We start from the raw sequence: 21,463 nt of genomic DNA on the forward strand, positions 1-21,463 counted from the left end.
GAAAGGATTCAGGGAAAGGAAGGATGATGAAGCAATACCAAGAAAGGACCATGGCATGGCTGTCTAATCAATCAATCACAAAGGGTTTTAAACTGTGGTCTGTAGAAATTAAGAGTCTTGCAAAGGTGCCTTTGGGGGATTATCAGAGAGGGAAGGTATGTAGGTCAGGGTTCAGACCTATCTGCTTTAAACAGTATAGCTGCATTTTTACAGTTGGCACATTGAAAGTTTCATATAAAATTTTGTTTGAAATATATGCTTTGTGAAAACTACTGGTTAAACAGAATAAAAGGTCATAAAACACTGCAGGAGTAAAAACAGTTCACTAACAATGAAAAATCAGAAAAAGAAATTAAGGAATCAACCTCATTCACCATTGCAACAAAAAGAATTAAATAGGAATAAACCTACCTAAGGAGACAAAAGAATAGTATACAGAAAATTATAAGACACTGATGAAAGAAATCAAAGATGACATAAACAGATGGAGAGATATATTCCATGTTCCTGGGTAGGAAGAATCAATATTGCAAAAATGACTGTACTACCAAATGCAATCTACAGATTCAATGCAATCACTATCAAATTACCAATGGCATTTTTCACAGAACTAGAACAAAAAATTTCACAATTCATATGGAAACACAAAAGACCATGAATAGCCAAAGGGGTTTTAAGAAGAATGGAGGTTTTAAGAGGAATCAACCTTCCTGACTTCAGATTATACTACATAGATACAGTTATCAACACAGTATGGTACTGGCACAAAAACAGAAATATAAACCAATGGAACAAGATAGAAAGCCCAGAAATAAACCTACACACATATTGGTATTTTATTTTTGACAAAGGAGCCAAGAATATACAATGGGGCAAAGACAGCCTCTTCAGTAAGTGGTGCTGGGAAAACTGGACAGCTACATGTAAAAGAATGAAATTAGAACACTTCCTAACACCATACACAAAGACAAACTCAAAATGGATTAAAGACCTAAATGTAAGACCAGAAACTATAAAACTCCTAGAGGAAAACATAGGCAGAACACTCGGTGACATAAAGCAAGATCCTCTATGACCCATCTCCTAGAGTAATGGAAACAAAACCAAAAGTAAACAAGTGGACCTAATTAAATTTAAAAGTTTTTGCACAGAAAAACAAACTATAAACAAGGTGAAAAGACTACCCTTAGAATGGGAGAAAATAATAGCAAATGAAACAACTGACAAAGGGTTAATTTCCAAAATACACATGCAGCTCATGTAACTCAATACCAGAAAAACAACCCAATTAGAAAGTGGAAAAAAGACCTAAACAGACATTTCTCCAAAGAAGACATACAGATGGATAACAAACACATGAAAAGATGCTCAACATCCCTCATTATTAGAGAAATGCAAATCAAAACTACAATGAGATATCACCTCACACCAGTCAGAATGGCCATCAGAAAGGTTACACATGAGAAATGCTGGCAAGGGTATGAAGAAAAGGCAACCTCTTGCACTGTTGGTGGGAATGTAAATTGATACAGCTACTATGGAAGATGGTATGGAGACTCCTTAAAAAACTGGGAATAAAACCACCATATGACCCAACAATGCCACTCCTAGGAATATACCCTGAGGAAACCAAAATTGAAAAAGACACACGTATCCCAATGTTCACTGCAGCACCATTTGCAATAGCTAGAACGTGGAAGCAACCTAGATGTCCATCGACAGATAAATAAATTTTGGTACATATACACAATGGAATATTACTCAGCCATAAAAAGGAACACATTTGAGTCAGTTCTAATGAGGTGGATGAACCTAGAGCCTAGAAGTATTGTACACTAATGCATATATATGGAATCTAGAAAGATGGTACTGAAGAATTTATTTTCAGGGCAGCAATGGAGACACAAACACGGAGAACAGACTTACGGACACGGGGAGAGGGGAGAAGAGGGTGAGATGTATGGAGAGAGTAACATGGAAACTTACATTACCATATGAAAAATAGATAGCTAATGCGAATTTGCTCTATGTCTCAGGAAACTCAACCAGGGGCTCTGTATCAACCTAGAGGGGTGGGAAGAGGAAGGAGATGGGAGGGAGGTTCAAGAGGGAGGGGACATATGTGTACCTATGGCCGATTTATGTTGAGGTTTGATAGAAAACAAAATTCTATAAAGCAATTATCCTTTAGTTAAAAAATTAAAATATTAAAAAAAAAAACAAACCAAAACACTTGACTCAAAATCATGGGACAGAAGGCTGGCTGGCTTTTTCAGAGATTTTAGATTGTGGCTATAGGTGTGCTGAACTTCCTTAATTCCATTTTTGTATTCAGAGATTAGCACATATCAGGGGAATAATATATTTGAGGATTTACTATGTATCAGGTAATGCTTACATAATCAGTCTATTTAGTTTTTCATAGCCTTGTTTTACAGATGAGAAAATTGAGGTGCAGAGGGATTCATTAGCTTATAAAATGTTTCACAGCTAGCAAACAGTGGACTCAGGGTTTAATGTAATTCTAATTCAGAACTTTCAGCTAGACTCAGTTATAATGAACTATATTATCTTGGCAATCAGTTCTGTAACTTTATTACTACTTCAAAATTTTCCAAATCAAGCCATCTATAAAACCTAAGCCAAAAAAAGGGTTGGAGGTGGTGGGGGGGTGCATTATAAACTGACACTGAAGTACAAACAACTTAAAAAAGAATTCAAACTATAAACTACTACTTGTAGACATTATATATTTAGCTACCCTCACTTTGACCCATATTTGATCCCTATATCTAATGTCTTTTTAAAAGACTTGACTATATGTACATATTTTATCAATAAGAAATGGTACAAATAACAATATCAGTGGCAGAATAAAGAATTTTTCAATATACCATTAAGTTAATAGTCATACTGTTTAAAACTAATAGGTAAAGTTCCTCTATAAATCTTTAAAGCAAATGCTATGGTCATACTGTTTCAACTACATTCTTTGTCAACTTGTGATTTAGTAACTAAAAGTGTACAGATTTTGAGTTTTGGTAAAACCTGAAAGAAGTGCCTGTGCTGCAGGAAGAAGCCTATTCCAGTCTAGGAAATGCAGTTCTGACAGGTAGACAAACAAGTAATACCTCTTTGGAAGGGACTGTTTCTATTACAGAATTCTTATCAGTACTCCGTAGTTCTCATATCACTGCACTGTCCTCCTGAACATATCAGTCTATTAGTTCACTGAGGCTATTTTACTTATTGGTAAGTTCCTCTCTCCCCAAGACCAAACTCAGAACCTTAAGTAGACAAGCACTGTGTATTTGATTTAGAGGCAAATGATTTACTTCCTTCAGGTATATCTGATAAAATATATATACACACATTTTTTTTTCTTACCAAAAATAATGATTGTGCAATTGATGAACTTTCTCTTGTACACAGTAAATTTTTCTCACTGTTTTTGGATGACTTTATTGGACCTCCAACTCCACTGTTTAAGGATTCAGGTGATGAAGTTTTTGGATCAGGTGATTCTGCTACACAGTCACAATCCTGAGTAAAGTCCCTTTCTGTTATTTTCTCTACACCTATATTGCCTCACAAAATACAAAAAGAGATGACAGTTGACATCTTAAGAAATAGTATTAAATTCTAAAAATATAATAATTTAGCAAATTCCCAAATTTTAGCTGTATTTAGAAAGGATAAACTTTGAATATATCAAGATAAAATTATATATAAAATATAAGACTTTAAAAAATTATTCCTCAATTTAAAACATAATTGTAACAATAAGAACTTTCAAACATTTTCAAACAAAAATATCTATAGTATGGGCTATACTATAATGATCAACATAATTATTGAGTATTCTAACACCATAGGCAGTACTGAGATATTAAAGTCACAGAATTTTATGGTAAAATAGCTTGGGAAATCATCTGATCTAAATCTTTTATATGTGGATGAGAAAATTCATGACTGAAATAAGTCTTAGTGTAAAGAATTCTCAGAAAGATAGTTTTCAGATCAAATCAGGGCATGTGCAACTGTCTTCTGAATGTGTGCCTGTCTGAGATGACAGTGGTCTTGAGCATTATGAAAACATTCTAGAAAAGAACAAAATAACTACTTTAGAGGAAATGTACATTAATTGGTATAAACCTTCAATTTTAGCTAAAATGACACTTATAAATGCTTTAAAATATCCATAAAAGGAAAAAGGTATTAAAGCTAGATACTTATTTTTATAGTTTCTATACTTGAAAAACATATACCTATGTCAGAGCTCCAGAGAAAACTTTTTTCTTTGCCAGTTATTTTTAAATAAAAGCAAAGCCTCAATTGTTTATGAAGATAATCCACTGTGAGTCTACAGAATCAACATGATATTCCTTGGGGACTTTTGTCAATGTAATGTAAAAATGAGAAAACAGAAAGCCCCATAATTATTTCCATTTTATCTGGAAAATGTATTTGGTCTTTAACTTCCTAACTTTAGTGTCACAGTAATATTGTTGCCAACTAGACTTAGCAAGACCAAGTTACTAGCATTAACTAACATAAAAATGAAGTTTTGACTAGTAGAAATCTTAAATATACCCCCCAAAATTAGTCTTCAAATTGTGTTTTCACATAGAGATATAATATAGAAAGGGCCTGGGAAATCATCTAAATATTCAACTAGAAGAAAAAAATGACACTGACATCTCATTACTTCTATAGATGATGGACTCCCAGATAAAGACACAGGAGATGGGTCAAGACTATTATCTCTTCCAGCATTTTTCAGGAGAGATGAAATTTTCCATTCTTTTGATACATCCTTTTGTGTTTTGGCAGTGAAGGAATTCTGCTGTTTTTTTGGCAGTTTCATGGTTTTGCTTCTGGAATGAATCTTCTCCTAAAAATATTGATAACTTTCAACTTATTCATGAATGCAAATGATTTATACTTGGACACATAAAACAATTTAAATTACATTGAAATATTTATAAAATGCCTTATTTCACTACATACAGGTATAACAGGGGCCTCAACATGAGTAGTGAAGACTTTCTAATATACTAGAAAGCATATGACAAATTCACAGGAGACTATGAGACCATAAATATCCTAATAGATACAAATAAAATGCTATAATGGTTCAAAGAAAATGATTTCCAGTTTAGGGAAATCAGAGTTCCCATATTTCACTTAAAATTTTAGAATTCAAAATTGTTTACAATTGTTATCAATTTATGTTTTCTCACATAGGTTAACTCTTAAAAAGAAGTGACAAAATAAATCTGACATTCTTACCAAAATATATATTTAACATTTTAAAAGGGTCTTAGAAGCTAATAATTTGAATTGTATCTATTTACCTGTACTAGAACTTTTTCTTTAAATGAACATGAAAATTCTTGTTCACCCTCTGATTCTGAATTTGAGAGGTCTTTATAATTTTTTTTGGTTTTTGCTGCTCTTCGTGGAAGTCTGGTTCTCCCATATGCAACTGTCTCATCTACCTTTTTGGTAATGATTTTGTTGGATGTCTTTAGAAGAAAAATTCCTGAGTATATTAGATCAATATTTTGAGATACAAGCTATTTGCTATAAAATTGACACTATGACAGAATCTATATGAATATTTGTAGGAATAAAAAGATTCTTGATTAATACTTTTAAAATGACTGAATTTTCTCTTTTCATTTAAAATATATTCTTTATCAACTTTTTATCTGAATAATTAAAGTTTTATGAGATCTGATATATATTATGTAACTTAAGAAAGGAAAAGCTGTCAAAAATATCTATAACCACAGAGTAAAATAGACTTAAAACAACATGATTCAAAAAGGCAGAAGTTAAGTGTGCAAAGCTTGGAACAATTAAAGGAAACAAGGAACTGATACCAAGGATAAAATTATGAGATGACAAATGATATTTTTTCATTACAAGGAGAAAGATAATTTTAAAGGGATGTTCAAACACAGATTTCCTGGTTTTACCATTTTAGATCTTGGTTGTGCCCTTTCCAAAGATGGTCCTGCAATTCAAGAAAATAAGGTTAAATTTTTCAAATAGACAAGAACTGACATTAAAAATTGGTAGAATATGTCTGCAAATAAGTTAAAATCATAAAAGAAAGCATGTACCTTCAAATGCATTCAAAATTTAAGTATAATTTGGTACAACATGAATTACAAACTTCCCTTCTCCTTTATATTATAAATTTTTAAAGAAACAAAAGAATATGTTAACACACTATAAAGTCAATACCCATGAATTTACTATTCCATTCAGGAACTAGATTATGAATAATACTGAATCTACTTTGTGTACTCCCTTATAAGACCCTGTGTAGCCTCTAGCCCCTCTGCCAAAAGGCCATCACTATCCTTAAATCTGTTTCTTAGTCACTTGACCTTACAGTTTTACTTCACAGATGTATATCCCTAAACAATACAAAATAGTCATGTCATGTAATATACTATGATTTGCTTTATTTTTCCCCCATCATTATGTTTCTAAGATTTACCCATATTATGAGAATTGCCTCAGTCCCTATTCCCTTTTTTGATTTCTAGCACAAGTTCAATTTTCTAAATATTCACTGAAGCCTTAATAATTGGGATAATCCAAGCCAAGGAAATAATGAAATTCTGGAAGAAAGGTCCTCCAATCCTGGCAATAAGCCAGCTTTTACATATTGGCTTGTCATTCAGGTACATAAACAAAACAACTCACTCAAAAGTGTTCAATTTTAAGAGTATTTACTGATTACAGTATTCTATCTAACCTTTAATAACTCCCCAAGATTTCTAGTCTATGTTATAAATATCTTTACTTACACATCTTCCCACCAGGCAATAGCTCCTGACTATATAATCTTACCATGTTTCTCCTTGGCTTGTAACACATTGCTTCTAAGTCCACACACTATGACTAGAGCCAGCAGCATTTTTCAATATTTTCCCACAAGTCTGACCTACATTTCAACTACTCTGACACTGCACTTTCTGCATACATTGTACTATTTCATACTGTCTCATAAATGTGATAATCTTGCTTCTCTTCTTTATGAATATGATTGAACTCTCATCTGTTTTCTAAATTCAGTCACATTTCTAAACATATGCCAAAGTTCATTCCTATTTCCTCTACTTTTTCCTATTTCCTTTTTACTTCTTTGTAAGCCATCATTCCCTCCCTCAACTCCCACAGGTCACTAACCAATATTTTTATCCTGAAATAAAAATTGATTCCCTTAAAATAAATATAAACTTAAAAGCTTAGTTATACTACCTTCTTTTAAAAATGGAATATATGAAGTCTTTGTGGTTTAGAAAATACTGAAATAGATGTTAAGCTATGAAAATGGACATTATGTCTAGCCAAAAATGTATACCTCAAACATTTATCCAACTACTTCAAGAGATTCACTAAAAGAAACAGAAGATTTATGCCAGGAAAACATTTGTGAAAGATTTAGACACAAAAATGTCTGCAATAAAATTGTTTTCCTTTCAATAAATTTTTATTACATCTATATAAATTCCTAAAATGTATGTGTGTTGGATGTAGCTGGGGGTGGGGTGCTGTCCAAAGTTTGATTTTGTTTAGGATACTGGTCTCATGAATATTTAATACATTAAATAACTGAAGTAGATGAGTAGATGAACAATGAGCGTGTGTCGTGAACCAAAGATTACAATAAGTCATATTTGGTGTCCCTAAGATCCCAATAAAAAGATTTAAATATAGTACTAAAAATCATAAAACAAAAAGAAAAACTGCTGTAGTGTTTTGGTATATCTCATTCATAAGGGTCGGCAATTATAAAAAGTGATTTCTTACTTGATTTCTTCCCATTTTTATGTTTCTTCACATTTTTATTTCTGCTGTAGTCCATCATCAGTGGTTTTGATTTTGGTTCTCTTAGCCAGCTAATATCAGTCTTGCTGTCATCACATCTATATTCTGTGTCACTATCACTAAAGGGATTTTTCTTTTTACAATCTGATCCAATCTATAGTAAAAAAAACAATCCTTATAATAGATGAAGTAATCTGGCTTGTTATATGTCATACAAAGCAAGTTAAGCAAAACAAAACAAAACAAACCTACCAATAAACTCAGAAAAACTAGTTCTTCATTATTTTAGCATGCTAAAGAATCCATTTGGCATTAAGGACCTATCCAATAGACTCTGAAATCCAGATCAGAGACTGACGTATTTTGCTGTCCATGTTTTTATTAATTAAAAGTTAAATCAAAACAGCTTATTTCCACAAAAACAAAACCTAACACCATTTAAGAGAGTAGAATTGTCATATCGTCTATTACTAATGATTACAAATAGCTCAAAGACCATAAGAAAAATTTAACAGGAACATGGATAATCTTTCCAAAGTAAAAATAAAAGTGATCCTAATATTTTTGTGTTCCAGTCCTGTGATAATCTTTGGCGCTGAAAAATTATTAAAAACAAATATTGATTTAATAGATACATTAGGATATTATTACTTACTCTTTTATCTTTTGCTTTGAGAGAAGGTTCAAGTTCATCATGATTCCTTAAACCTACCCTTAAACAAAAATATGCATTAATTTTAATCTTAATTACTTGTTTAAGGTAGAATGTGAGTGGACAGTTATACCTGTTTTCTTAGAGTCTTCTGCCTTAACTCTTTCACTAACTCCCTATATAATTATGCCCAAGTCACTTACTCTCTGACCTCAGTTACTTATTAATTAACAAGGTTAGATGAAAAGATTACTGAGTCCTTTCAGCTTACAGCTAATATTAAAAGTGTACAGACTCTGCATATTAATTTCAGAAGTAAATGCTAAAATAATAGAATCACAGTAGGAGTAGTTAGGACAGTAGCATGTTATTCACTCTTTTGATATGTTAAAATGTCTCAGACAAACTGGAAGGAAATATTTAAGAAAAAGAACAATTGAGGAAACTGTATTTTAAACTGATCCATATAATTATAATAAAAATACCTACAATGTTATTGAACTATCCATGCAGGCTTCTCTAGCTGTAGCTTGAAATTCTTGCATCTATATTGTGAATAAGCATTAAAATTTTTTTCTTAGTGTTAAATGGTAAACAACAAAAGAAATTAACATAAAAATCTCATTTCTATCACTTCATATGAGACAAAATCTTACTAAAATATTTTTATATTTAAGAAAGCTAATAATATAAACTATATTAAAAACAAGAGTAGTAATTTTAAATCTTGCATCAGGAAGGAAAGTGACTTTCTTATTGCCCCAATTTCTCATTTCTCTCTACTTAGTCCAAAAGGTTTGAAAGAAAATAAAAAATACCTACGTTGGTACCAAATAAATTTTAAAAAATTTAATAATATACTTTAAAATATTTTAAAGCAAATATAAGAGGATGGAAATCAGAAAACATATTCTAATAATTGTATGGTAAATATAAAATAAATACTGAATAAATACAAAATAACTTCTGATTTCCAGCTTACTCCAAGTTTAATAACAGGCTCATCAGCTCCACTCAGATTAAAATTGTAAACATCATCCCTGTAAAAATGAAGAGAAACATTAACTCCATTATACAACAAAATTTTTCTTCAAATGTGAAAACTTTTAAGATTTATGAAAAATTACTTACAATGGGCATTCCGAAGTAACATTAACAAAAGTAGTCTTCAATTGTCTATAACTTTTTTTCTGAACCTTCTCCTAAATACAAAGAAATTAACATAAAACCATTCATACTTGCACCTTGCTTGTCAAACAGCATATACAACTAAACTTTCATATATTATTCTAATGGTGTTTTCACTAATATAAATTTTACATCTGTGACAGTTTCTTTAATCATCCACACTTTAAAAAAAAATTGAAGACTTAAGTACTAAGAACATAATAGAAAGTATTATAAATCAAATACAAAATTAATATCCTTGTATCTTTAATATTTATTGACATTATTGTACATAGGTAAATGACCTCACTGGTATTCTGAATTCAGTGATTCTAGGATTACAAAACAAGCATGCTTCTACTCCCCTCCCCCGCCCCCCTCCAGAATCTCATTTGCTTAAACTGTTAAATAAAAAAAACTTTGGGAGAGGCTAAGATTTATGCAAAATCTCAGGTGAATGAGTCAAAACTGTATCAGCCAACTGTTAATAGTATTATTAGGGAAAAATGTATGTAAATTTACTTCTATAGCCTACTGTTCAAAGTATATTCAATATGATCAAAAAGTAAGCACAAAAGAAGTAAAATAAAATCTTAACATATTTAAGTAATTATGTTATTGACATAATTTAACTATATCACTAAATGATTGATTACTGATCAGAAATAATTAAAGTCTAATTTAATATCTGGAAGTTGGAAATATTAAAACTAAAATACTCATTTTAGTTGTGATTCCTCTTCAATTTTATTTATTTATTTTGGCTATTTTATAATAATTTGCATTATTCCAGAAAGTTTACCCTTCAATAGTTTACTCTTTTAATTACTTATCTGACTTAAACTTGTCAAAATGACTTTTACCAGTGTTTAGATACATTTGCTCAATTTATCTCTTGCAGGTCTGTTTTTGCTAGTTATTACAGAAGATACAAAAATAAGCAACCGTATTAAAGAAGGTACAAATGTGAGCAAAGATCTTACTTATATAGGATACAAAGATGATTCTAAACAGTTACATTCTAGAAGACAGAAGAGAGAAAGAAAAAACTGCAACAGTGAATAAAATATCAAAAAAAGGGAACAACAACACTGCTGCACAGATTCAGAATTCTTGCCCATTTGGATTTTGAGTCAGGGCACCTTACAAAGTTTTCTTGGAGAAGGCAGACTCTGAAGCAAGGTCTGCAAGGAGGAATAAAGTTCTGACGCTGAGAAAAGAGGTTAAAGAACCTGGTGACTCACTTCAAAGTTCTTTCCAAAGGGGGAAGAAAAAGAATAAACACAGGAAAGACACTCCAGGGAATCTTATTCTGTTTCAGCTAAACAAGACATGTCTAGGAAACTAATTCTGCCAAGTAATTCAGACTTTTAAGAGGTCTAGGGGCCAGCTTGGGAGCCTGCTGGGCTGCCGTCTATGGGGTCGCACAGACTCGGACACGACTGAAGTGACTTAGCAGCAGCAGGGGCCAGCTCAGGTCTCCACCTAATTCAATAAGCAACAGAGACCAAAGAAAGATTTTTGAACAACAGAATGACATGACTGAAGCTGTGTGCTTTGCAAAGTAAAAAAGCTAGTACTGAGGGCAATGAATGGATTGGCACAGAGAAAATATTAGCAATAAAAAGAACTGCATAAAGCTGGGGATTAGAAATAAAAAAAAAAAAAAAAACAACGAGTTGGCATGGTCAGGAGAAGGAAGATTCAAGAGCAAATTACAGAAGGAGAATCTCAAAACTTGAAATTAAGTCGCAATAACTGTGAGGAATAAATCAAAGATAAGTGACATTTTAAACCTGGCTGAAGAGTAAATGTTTCTAACAAAAATATGGACTTCAGAACAATCTTATTGTCAAGAGAGATAGGATGAGCTAGGAAAAAAAATGGTCTGAATCATATACCAAAAAGTAAAAATATCACACATATATGTTAAGCATTTTCTTTGAAAAGCAGAACGGAAGTTTAAGGGGCTAGCTTGAGTGTCAGTTGTTTAATCTGTTTTTCAATATGCTGAAAACATTAAATCTATGTCCATCCTACTACTATTTTACTGTAAAGTCAAATTATCATCTCTGACTATACGTTTGGTGTAATTAAATAAATGAAACTTACCTTACCGAGCTGTAGATCTGATTTGTTTGAAAAATCACTGTAAAAAAGGTTTTGTCAAAGTTAAAAAGGCAATTAAAATGTCAGTAGAGTGTATTTCATAAAAGCCATTTTATATAAGGTAAAACATATTTGGGTCACTAAGTCTATATTTAATATGCTACGAAAAACTGAAACGTGACAGTACTAGTCTGAATCCTTTGCAACTTCAGCCATAATAAACAGCAACAGTAACAGAATCTAAGCTAAATCACTTATGCAGCAGGAGGTGCCAAGCAATTTAGAATGAATGGTTCTGCCATAAGACTAATTTTTTCCATGCCATATAAAGCCAAAATTAATTTAAACATGAACCAACCACCTGGAAGACTATAAAGAAATATTTTATAATAAAATAAAACTTTCAAAAAGACTGCAAACAAGGAATACATTATTTGCATATATAAAATAACTCATTTTAGCTCATTTAAGTTTGGTATTTTCTTCAGCAATATATTTAAATATGTTTAGTTTTACTCATCATAGACTCAATAAATAGAATTTCTAAAATGTCTATATCCTAAAGATTTCTGAAATGGTATGCTGCATCAATACTGTATTCTTAAATGACGACTTCTAATTTTAGTTCCCTTTCTATATAATTTAAGCAGATACTATTTATAAAAGTAAATAAGTACCTGTGTTTTCAAATGGAAAGTTACATTATCTGCAAGTATGTTTAAAACTAACCTTAAAACTATATAAAATAATTTAGAAATGAATATTTTCCTGACACATACAACTAAAGTTTAAGAGCATACCTGTCAATCAAAGACTCCTTTGATTTTCTTGCAGACTGTATGCTGTCCTTTGGCTGGTATCGCTTATTAATTTGGTTTATCAAAGATTCTGCTGCATCAGTAAATCCTTTCCCTTTTGATTTTTCTCTCTGAAATAATTTATAAGTTACTTAAAAACTCTACCAGTTAACCTTCAAAGTAAAAAAAAAAAAAAAAAAGGCTGAAAAATTTTAAGAAAAATCTGGTTCATTAAATAACTACAAAGAGGAATAAAAGGGTTCAGAAATTTATTGTTTTAAAAAAGAAATTATTTAATAAATTTTGGCTTTGTTAGGCACTAAAACAACCTAGGATAAAGTCTTTTAACATATAGAACTGTTCAGAGTGCTTGGTAGCAGTTAAAAAAATGTTTCTATCTATGGGGGGAAAATTGTAAAAAACTGAAAGAAACCAAGAGTTGGTTCTTTGAAATTGTCAATAAAATTGATAAGCCTCTGGCCAAATAAGAAAAAAAGAGAAAAAAGACAGAATTTACTAATATCAGAAATGAGAGGCAATCACATGGATAATAAATCACAAGGCTAATAAAAAAGTATTATGAACAACTCTATGTTAATGAATTTGATAACCAAAACTGACCAATTCCTTGAAAGATAAGTTTTACCAAAACTCACACGGAGAGAAATAAATTACCTGAATAGGCCTAATCTATAAAAGAAAGTGAATCAATAATTAATACCTGCCAAAGTACAGAGCAACAGGCCAATGGGTTTACCTTTGGGTTTTACTGAGCATTTAAGGAAGAATCATAATTTTTCACAACCTTTCAGAAGATAGAAGCAGAGGGGGTACTTCTTAGCTCACTGTATGAAACCAATATACCCTAGTACAAAATCAAAGAACTTACAAGAAAGGAAAACTACAGGCTAGCATCTTTTATAAATGTAGGTACAAAAAGCCTCAACACAAAGTTTAGCAAATTGAATCCAACAATGTAGAAAAAGAATTATGTACCACAACCAAGTGGACTTAATTTCACATATGTGATATTGATTCAACATTTGAAAATCAACTAATATAAGCCATGCTAAGTAAGAAACATAATAAGATCATATCAATAGATGTGCAAAAGCATTTGACAAAATCCAATATCCACTCACAATAACAATTCTCAGTAAACTAGGAATGGAGGGGAATGTCCTCAACTTGATAAAGAATATCTAAAAAAAATTATGGCTAACATTACAACTTAAAGAAGAGAAACTAGATATTTTCCCACTGATAAGAGAAACAAGGAAAGCTCTCTGCTGTCACCACTCCTATTAAACAAGGAAAGCTCTCTGCTGTCACCAGAAGTCTTACTAAATGCCCTAAAATAAGAAATGGAAATATACTACATACATACTGGGAAGAAAGAAATAAAACTGTCTTTGTTCACAGATGATATCACTGTCTATGTAGAAAACCTAAAAAATCAACAAAAATTCTTGAAGTTAAAAAAATATATATAGCACAACAGAAAGATACAAGGTTTGTAAACAAAATCACTTTCTTATAAACCACTAATGAACAAATGGAATGTGAAATTACATTTTGCTTACATCAGGTCCCCCAAAATGAGATATTTAAGTGTAAATCTAACAAAGCATATAAATAGATCTATATAAGGCAAATGACTGATGAAAAAAATCAAAGATTATCTACAACAACAGAGAACAGATACATGTATAACTAAACCACTTTGTGGTACACCTGAAACTATACAACATCATTAACCAACTATATGCCAAAATAAAATAAAATTTTTAAATAAATAAATGGAGATATTCCATCTTCACAGATAAGGAGCTCAATGTTGTCAAGATGTCAATTCTTTCCAGCTTGATCTATAAATTCAATGTAATCTCAATCAAAGTTCTAGCAAGTTATTTTTTGGTTACTGACAAAATGATTCTAAAATTGACATGGGGAAGCAAAAGACCCTGAGTGGCCAACAGAATATTAATAGAGAAGTTTGAGGACTGACCCTACTTTAAGACTTAATGAAAAGATACAATGATCAAAACAGTGTGGTACTGGTGAAGGAATAGAGAAATACAATAATGGAACAAAACAGAGAGCCCAGAAAGAGAGCCACATAAATACAATTAGCTGACCTCTGACAAAGGAACAAAGGTAGGAGAAAAGTTAGCCTTTTTCAACAAATGGTGCTGGAACATCACCATGACAAAAAAAACCTAGACACAGATCTTATACCCTTCATGACAATTAACTCAAAATGGATAATAGACCTAAATGTAAAGTGCAAACTGTAAAAATCCTAGGAGATAACACAGGAGAAAATCTAGGTGACCTTGGGTTTTGCAATGCCTTTTTATTTGCTAAGCCAAAAGCACAATCCATGAAAAGAAAAAACTGTTAAGTAGGACTTCATTAAAATTAAAAATTTCTGCTCTGCAAAAGACACTGTTTGGAGAATGAAAAGACAGGCCACAGACTGGAAGCAAATATTTGTAAAATATATATCTGATAAAGAACGGGTATCTTAAATACACAAAGAACTATTAGAACTCAACAATTAGGAAACCCAATTAATAACTGGGCAAAAGATCTGAGGAGACAACTCACCAAACAAGATATAAGTATGGTAAATAAAGATACAAAAGATGCTTAACATCACCTGTCATTAGGGAATTGCAAATTAAAACTAATACCATCAAGCACCCATGAGAATGGCTAAAATCCAAAACACTGACAATACCCAGTAGCAAGGATGTAGATCAACAGGAACTTTGATTCGCTGCTGCTGAAATGCAAAAACAGTACAGCCACTTTTTCCATTTATGGAAGAAAGGCAGTTTCTTATAAAACTAAACATACTCTTACCATATGACCCAGCAATCATGCTTCTTGGTATTTTCCCAAATGAGTTGAAAGTTTATGTCCACACAAAACCTGCACATGAATGTTTATAGAAGCATTATTCTTAAGTTTCAAACATGGAAAGAACCAAGATGTCCTTCAATAGATGAATAGATAAACAAAATCTTGGTATGTCCATATAAAGGATTCATCATTAACAACAAAAAAGCTGTCAAACCATGAAAACATAGGGAGGAAAATTCAATGCATATTGCTAAGTGAAAGAAGCCCAATATGACTTCATATGATTCAGTATGTAGCCTAAATATACAGGCTACATACTATATGATTCCAACTCGATGGTATTCTGGAAAAGGCAAAATTATGGAGAGAGTAAAAAGATCAGTTTTTGTCTGGAGTTCTATTGAGGAGAGAAGAAACAGGGGAGAGATGGACCATGGGAATTTTAGGCAATGAAACTATTATTATGCATGATACTCTAAGGGTCAATATCTGTTGTTATACATCTGTCAAGACACATGGAAGATACAAAGAGTTAACTATAAGGTAAACTATATACTTGAGTTAATAATGTATCAATATTGGCTCATCATTTGTAACAAATCTGTAACACTAATCTGTTACTGATAGGGAAAACTGGGGTGCAGTGATGGAGTAATATGGACTCTGTATAGCTGTTATCTCTGAAACTGCTCTAAAAATTATATTAATTTTTTAATATAAAGACTACAAAGTAAGAATTATTGTCTGCATAATTTTAGATAATTTGGTTAAAAGAAAGTCTGAATGAGAGTCTTAAAAGACATGAGTTCTCTTGCTTTTAGTTTTACTTTTTTCCTGGGAATCAGGCATATGGGTTTTTTTAATTGTGGTAAAATATTTTGCCAAGAGAACGCACTGGTCATTGCAAACACCCTCTTCCAACAACACAAGAGAAGACTACACATGGACATCACCAGATGGTCAATACCAAATCATACTGATTATATTCTTTGTAGTCAAATATGGAGAAGCTCTATACAGTCAGCAAAAACAAGACTGGGAGCTGACTGTGGCTCAGATCATGAACTCCTTATTGCAACATTCAGATTGAAATTGAAGAAAGTAGGGAAAACCACTAGAAATCAAATCTCTTATGACTATACAGTGGAAATGAGAAATAGATTCAAGGGATTAGATGCGACAGACAGAGTGCCTGAAGAACTATGTACACAGGTTCGTGACACTGTACAGGAGGCAGGGATCAAGACCATCCCCAAGAAAAAGAAATGCAAAAAGGCAAAATGGTTGTCTGAGGAGGCCTTACAAACAGCTATGAAAAGAAGAGAAGTGAAGGGCAAAGGAGAAAAGGAAAGATATACCCATTTGAATGCAGAGTTCCAAAGAATAGCAAGGAGAGATAAGAAAGCCTTCCTCAGTAACCAATGCAAAGAAATAGAGGAAAACAATAGAAAGGGAAAGACTAGAGATCTCTTCAAGAAAATTAGAGATACAAAGGGAACATTTCATGCAAAGATGGGCTCAATAAAGGACAGAAATGGTATAGATGTAACAGAAGCAGGAGATAGTAAGAAGAGGTGGCAAGAATACACAGAAGAACTGTACAAAAAAGATCTTCACGACCCAGATAATCACAATGGTGTGATCACTCACCTAGAGCCAGACATCCTGGAATGTGAAGTCAAGTGGGCCTTAGAAAGCATCACTACGAACAAAGCTAGTGGAGGTGATGGAATTCCAGTTGAGCTATTTCAAATCCTGAAAGATGATGCTGTGAAAGTGCTGCACTCAATATGCCAGCAAATTTGGAAAACTCAGCAGTGGCCACAGGACTGGAAAAGGTCAGTTTTCAATCCAATTCCAAAGAAAGGCAATGCCAAAGAATGCTCAAACTACTGCTCAATTGTACTCATCTCACACGCTAGCAAAGTAATGCTCAAAACTCTATAAGCCAGGCTTCAATAGTATGTGAACCATGAACTTCTAGATGTTCAAGCTGGATTTAGAAAAGGCAGAGGAATCAGAGATCAAATTTCCAACATTTGTTTGATCATTGAAAAAGCAAAAGAGTTCCAGAAAAACATCTACTTCTGCTTTATTAACTATGCCAAAGCCTTTGTGTGGATCACAACTGTGGAAAATTCTTCAAGAGATGGGAATACCAGACCACCTGACCTGCGTTCTGAGAAATCTGTATGCAGGTCAAGAAGCAACAGTTACAACTGGACATGGAACAACAGACTGGTTCCAAATTGGGAAAGGAATACGTCAAGGCTGTATACTGTCACCCTGCTTATTTAACTTATATGCAGAGTACATCATGAGAAACGCTGGGCTAGATGAAGCACAAGCTGGAATCAAGATTTCTGGGAGAAATATCAATAACCTCAGATATGCAGATGACATCACCCTTATGGCAGAAAGTGAAGACAAACTAAAGAGCCTGTTGATGAAAGTGAAAGAGCAGAGTGAAAAATTTGGCTTAAAGCTCAACATTCAGAAAACTAAGATCATGGCATCTGGTCCCATCACTTCACAGCAAATAGATGGGGAAACAGTGAAAACAGTGACCAAATTTATTTTTTTGGGCTCCAACATCACTGCAGATGGTGACCGCAGCCATGAAATTGAAAGATGCTTGCTCCTTGGAAGAAAAGTTATAACCAACCTAGACAGCTTATTAAAAAGCAGAGACATTACCTTGCCCACAAAGGCCTGCCTAGTCAAAGCTCTAGTTTTTCCAGTAGTCACATATGGATGTGAGAGTTGGACTATAAAGAAAGCTGAGCGCTGAAGAACTGATGCTTTTGAATTGTGGTGGTGGATAAGACTCTTGAGAGTCCCTTGGACAGCAAGGAGATCCAACCAGTCAGTCCTAAAGGAAATCATCCCTGAATATTCATTGGAAGGACTGACGCTAAAACTGGAACTCCAATACTCTGTCCACCTGATGCAAAGAACTGACTCATTTGTAAAGACCCTGATGCTGGGAAAGATTTAAGGCAGGAGGAGAAGGGGACGACAGAGGATGAGATGGTTAGATGGCATCACCGACTCAATGGACATGGGTTTGGGTGGACTCCGGGAGTTGGTGACGGATAGGGAGGCCTGGTATGTTGCAATCCATGGGGTCGCAAAGAGTTGGACACAACTGAGTGACTGAACTGAACAAATATAGCATGACATAAAATATACTATCACTTTTTAAGTTCATATGTTTTTATATATAGTAAATAATAAGTTATTACTACCTCCTCTTGAGATTACCAGAACAAAGACAGGGTATACTCACCTTGATAAAAATGTGGCAAAAACAAACCTCCCCTATAAGAGTGTATTAAGAACTTTGACATAATTGGAGTCAATGTGGGAAATCTGTACTACTGAACTATAGAGGTTCTATTTCTCTGGGCTTATCCAGTGAAAGACAGGATCAGACAGATGACTATCTTGGAGGACAGCAGCAGAAACTCTAGCATAGTAATAAAGAGAGTGCACTATGAAGGAGTGAAAAGAACTTCTGAAAACAAGAAGTTGATTTTTTAAAAAATCAAGAGCACAGCTTAGAAAAGATGATCGAGTTTTGGTGCTTCCAGCAAAAAAATAATCACTAGATCAGAAAAATTCCATGGAGTGATTCTAAATTCCAATGAAAACAGTTTAAAATTGAAGGACAGATCAACACTCAGACAACAAAAACCTTACTTCCACTGGGTCTGAAGAAACTAAATAGCAGCTAAGACTAGAAAGAAGAGCATACTGATAAGAAAAAAATAACCAAAAGTATTTGGTTAAAAAAGAAAGCAGCTAAAATAGATAGAAAACGTGATTTGCAGGTTGAAAACAAAATAAAGAGTAGTCTGGTCAAGATAAATTCAGTTCAGTTCAGTTCAGCCGCTCAGTCGTGTCCGACTCTTTGTGACCCCATGAATGGCAGCACGCCAGGCCTCCCTGTCCATCACCAACTCCCGGAGTTCACTCAGACTCCCATCCATTGAGACAGTGATGCCAGCCAGCCATCTCGTCCTCTGTCGTCCCCTTCTCCTCCTACCCCCAATCCCTCCCAGCATCAGAGTCTTTTCCAGTGAGTCAACTCTTCGCATGAGGTGGCCAAAGTACTGGAGTTTCAGCTTGAGCATCATTCCTTCCAAAGAAATCCCAGGGCTAATCTCCTTCAGAATGGACTGGTTGGATCTCCTTGCAGTCCAAGGGACTCTCAAGAGTCTTCTCCAACACCACAGTTCAAAAGCATCAATTCTTTGGCGCTCAGCCTTCTTCACAGTCCGACTCTCACATCCATACTTGACCACAGGAAAAACCATAGCCTTGACTAGACGGACCTTTGTTGGCAAAGTAATGTCTCTGCTTTTGAATATGCTATCTAGGTTGGTCATAACTTTCCTTCCAAGGAGTAAGCGTCTTTTAATTTCATGGCTGCAGTCACCATCTGCAGTGATTTTGGAGCCCAAAAAAATAAAGTCTGACACTGTTTCCACTGTTTCCCCATCTATTTCCCATGAAGTGATGGGACCGGATGCCATGATCTTTGTTTTCTGAATGTTGAGCTTTAAGCCAACTTTTTCACTCTCCGCTTTCACTTTCATCAAAAGGCTTTTTAGTTTCTCTTCACTTTCTGCCATAAAGGTGGTGTTATCTGCATATCTGAGGTTATTGATATCTCTCCCAGCAATCTTGATTCCAGCTTGTGTTTCTTCCAGTCCAGCATTTCTCATGATGTACTCTGCATATAAGTTAAATAAGCAGGGTGACAATATACAGCCTTGACATACTCCTTTTCCTATTTGGAACCAGTCTGTTGTTCCATGTCCAGTTCTAACTGTTGCTTCCTGACCTGCATACAAATTTCTCAAGAGGCAGATCAGGTGGTCTGGTATTCCCATCTCTTTCAGACAAATTAAATAGTATCTAATTATATAAAACTGCAAAATTAGCTATTAAATATTTCACTTGTACACTAAAATGCTCCAATATATAAAACATTTTACATTGACTCTAGAAATCTGGCTACCCAGGTATTAGTAATACTCTGGAAGATAAATGAAGGCCTATAGATACTGGATCTTTTAAGGCACAGTGAAGAAAAGGATTGCATTATTGCCAGTGGAAATGTATTCTCATTAGAAAATTTTCTTTAATCTGCATCTTGGTAGCAATGACCAAAGAAAAGATTTATGGTAACTGCAACAAAAAGGAAACTTTTTGTCTCAAAATATGGTGTATACTAGCTAAAACTGTTCTGGAGATGTTCTACAGACAATGAATCTGAAGAAAAGGAGGCTCCAATGAGGACGAACAACATGTTTCCTCCACTCCATTTACATCCTTTCTTGAAAAACCTTGTCAAACTTATAGGCAAAATCCAAGAAATGTTTCAGACACTACTATGTGCAAAGCTGTGCTAGGCCATACAGGAAAACAAATGTTGAACAAAACATAGTCTCTATACTTTAGTAGGTTAAAACAGGGGGAAAAAACCACACAGCCATTTATTGAAAAGAAAGATAAGCACATAAGAGAGCCACAGACAGTTCTATACCATATTCAAAAGAATCTGGGGGACAGAGTGGGGAGACGCAACAAGAGGAGACAAGGAACTGCAGGGCTCATACATGCTGTACCTATTTACATGCCTGCTATGCACTAGTGGGCACATGAGTTCTATCACTATGGGACTGGGGACAGGTCAGAAAGGAGTTCAGGAGCGCTCATTCTCAGAGTCTAAGCTTGAATTAAGGAACAGGGTATTACTTTCTTGGCTACCAGTGGGGAGAGGGAAGAGGAGAGGGGTAAGATAAGGGTATGGGATTAAGAGATGCAAACTACTAAGTATAAAATAGATGTGCAACAAGGGTAAGTCACACAGCACAGAGAAACATAGCTGTTGTTTTGTAATAACTTTAGAAGGAATATAAGCTATAAAAATATTGAATCATTATATTACACACCTGAAACTGATGTAATACTATATAAATCAACTACAGTTCAATTAAGAAAAGCACAG

General features: G+C 33.7%; 1 protein-coding gene across 1 annotated transcript in view; it reads right to left on the minus strand.

The window, feature by feature from the left end:
- Positions 1–21,463, minus strand: part of SYCP2 (synaptonemal complex protein 2) — a 59,108-nt gene that overhangs the window by 8,304 nt on the left and 29,341 nt on the right. The window contains exons 20-30 of the mRNA XM_027559053.1: positions 12,580–12,707; positions 11,783–11,819; positions 9,635–9,705; positions 9,486–9,543; positions 8,993–9,048; positions 8,507–8,564; positions 7,834–8,005; positions 5,985–6,022; positions 5,358–5,528; positions 4,699–4,894; positions 3,388–3,578 (exon numbers count right to left, since the gene is read on the minus strand). Coding sequence (XP_027414854.1) covers positions 3,388–3,578; positions 4,699–4,894; positions 5,358–5,528; positions 5,985–6,022; positions 7,834–8,005; positions 8,507–8,564; positions 8,993–9,048; positions 9,486–9,543; positions 9,635–9,705; positions 11,783–11,819; positions 12,580–12,707 — 1,176 coding nt within the window. The remainder of the gene's footprint in view (positions 1–3,387; positions 3,579–4,698; positions 4,895–5,357; positions 5,529–5,984; positions 6,023–7,833; positions 8,006–8,506; positions 8,565–8,992; positions 9,049–9,485; positions 9,544–9,634; positions 9,706–11,782; positions 11,820–12,579; positions 12,708–21,463) is intronic.

This window comes from Bos indicus x Bos taurus, chromosome 13 (genome assembly GCF_003369695.1).
Source record: "Bos indicus x Bos taurus breed Angus x Brahman F1 hybrid chromosome 13, Bos_hybrid_MaternalHap_v2.0, whole genome shotgun sequence".
In the NCBI taxonomy this organism is placed as follows: domain Eukaryota; kingdom Metazoa; phylum Chordata; class Mammalia; order Artiodactyla; family Bovidae; genus Bos; species Bos indicus x Bos taurus.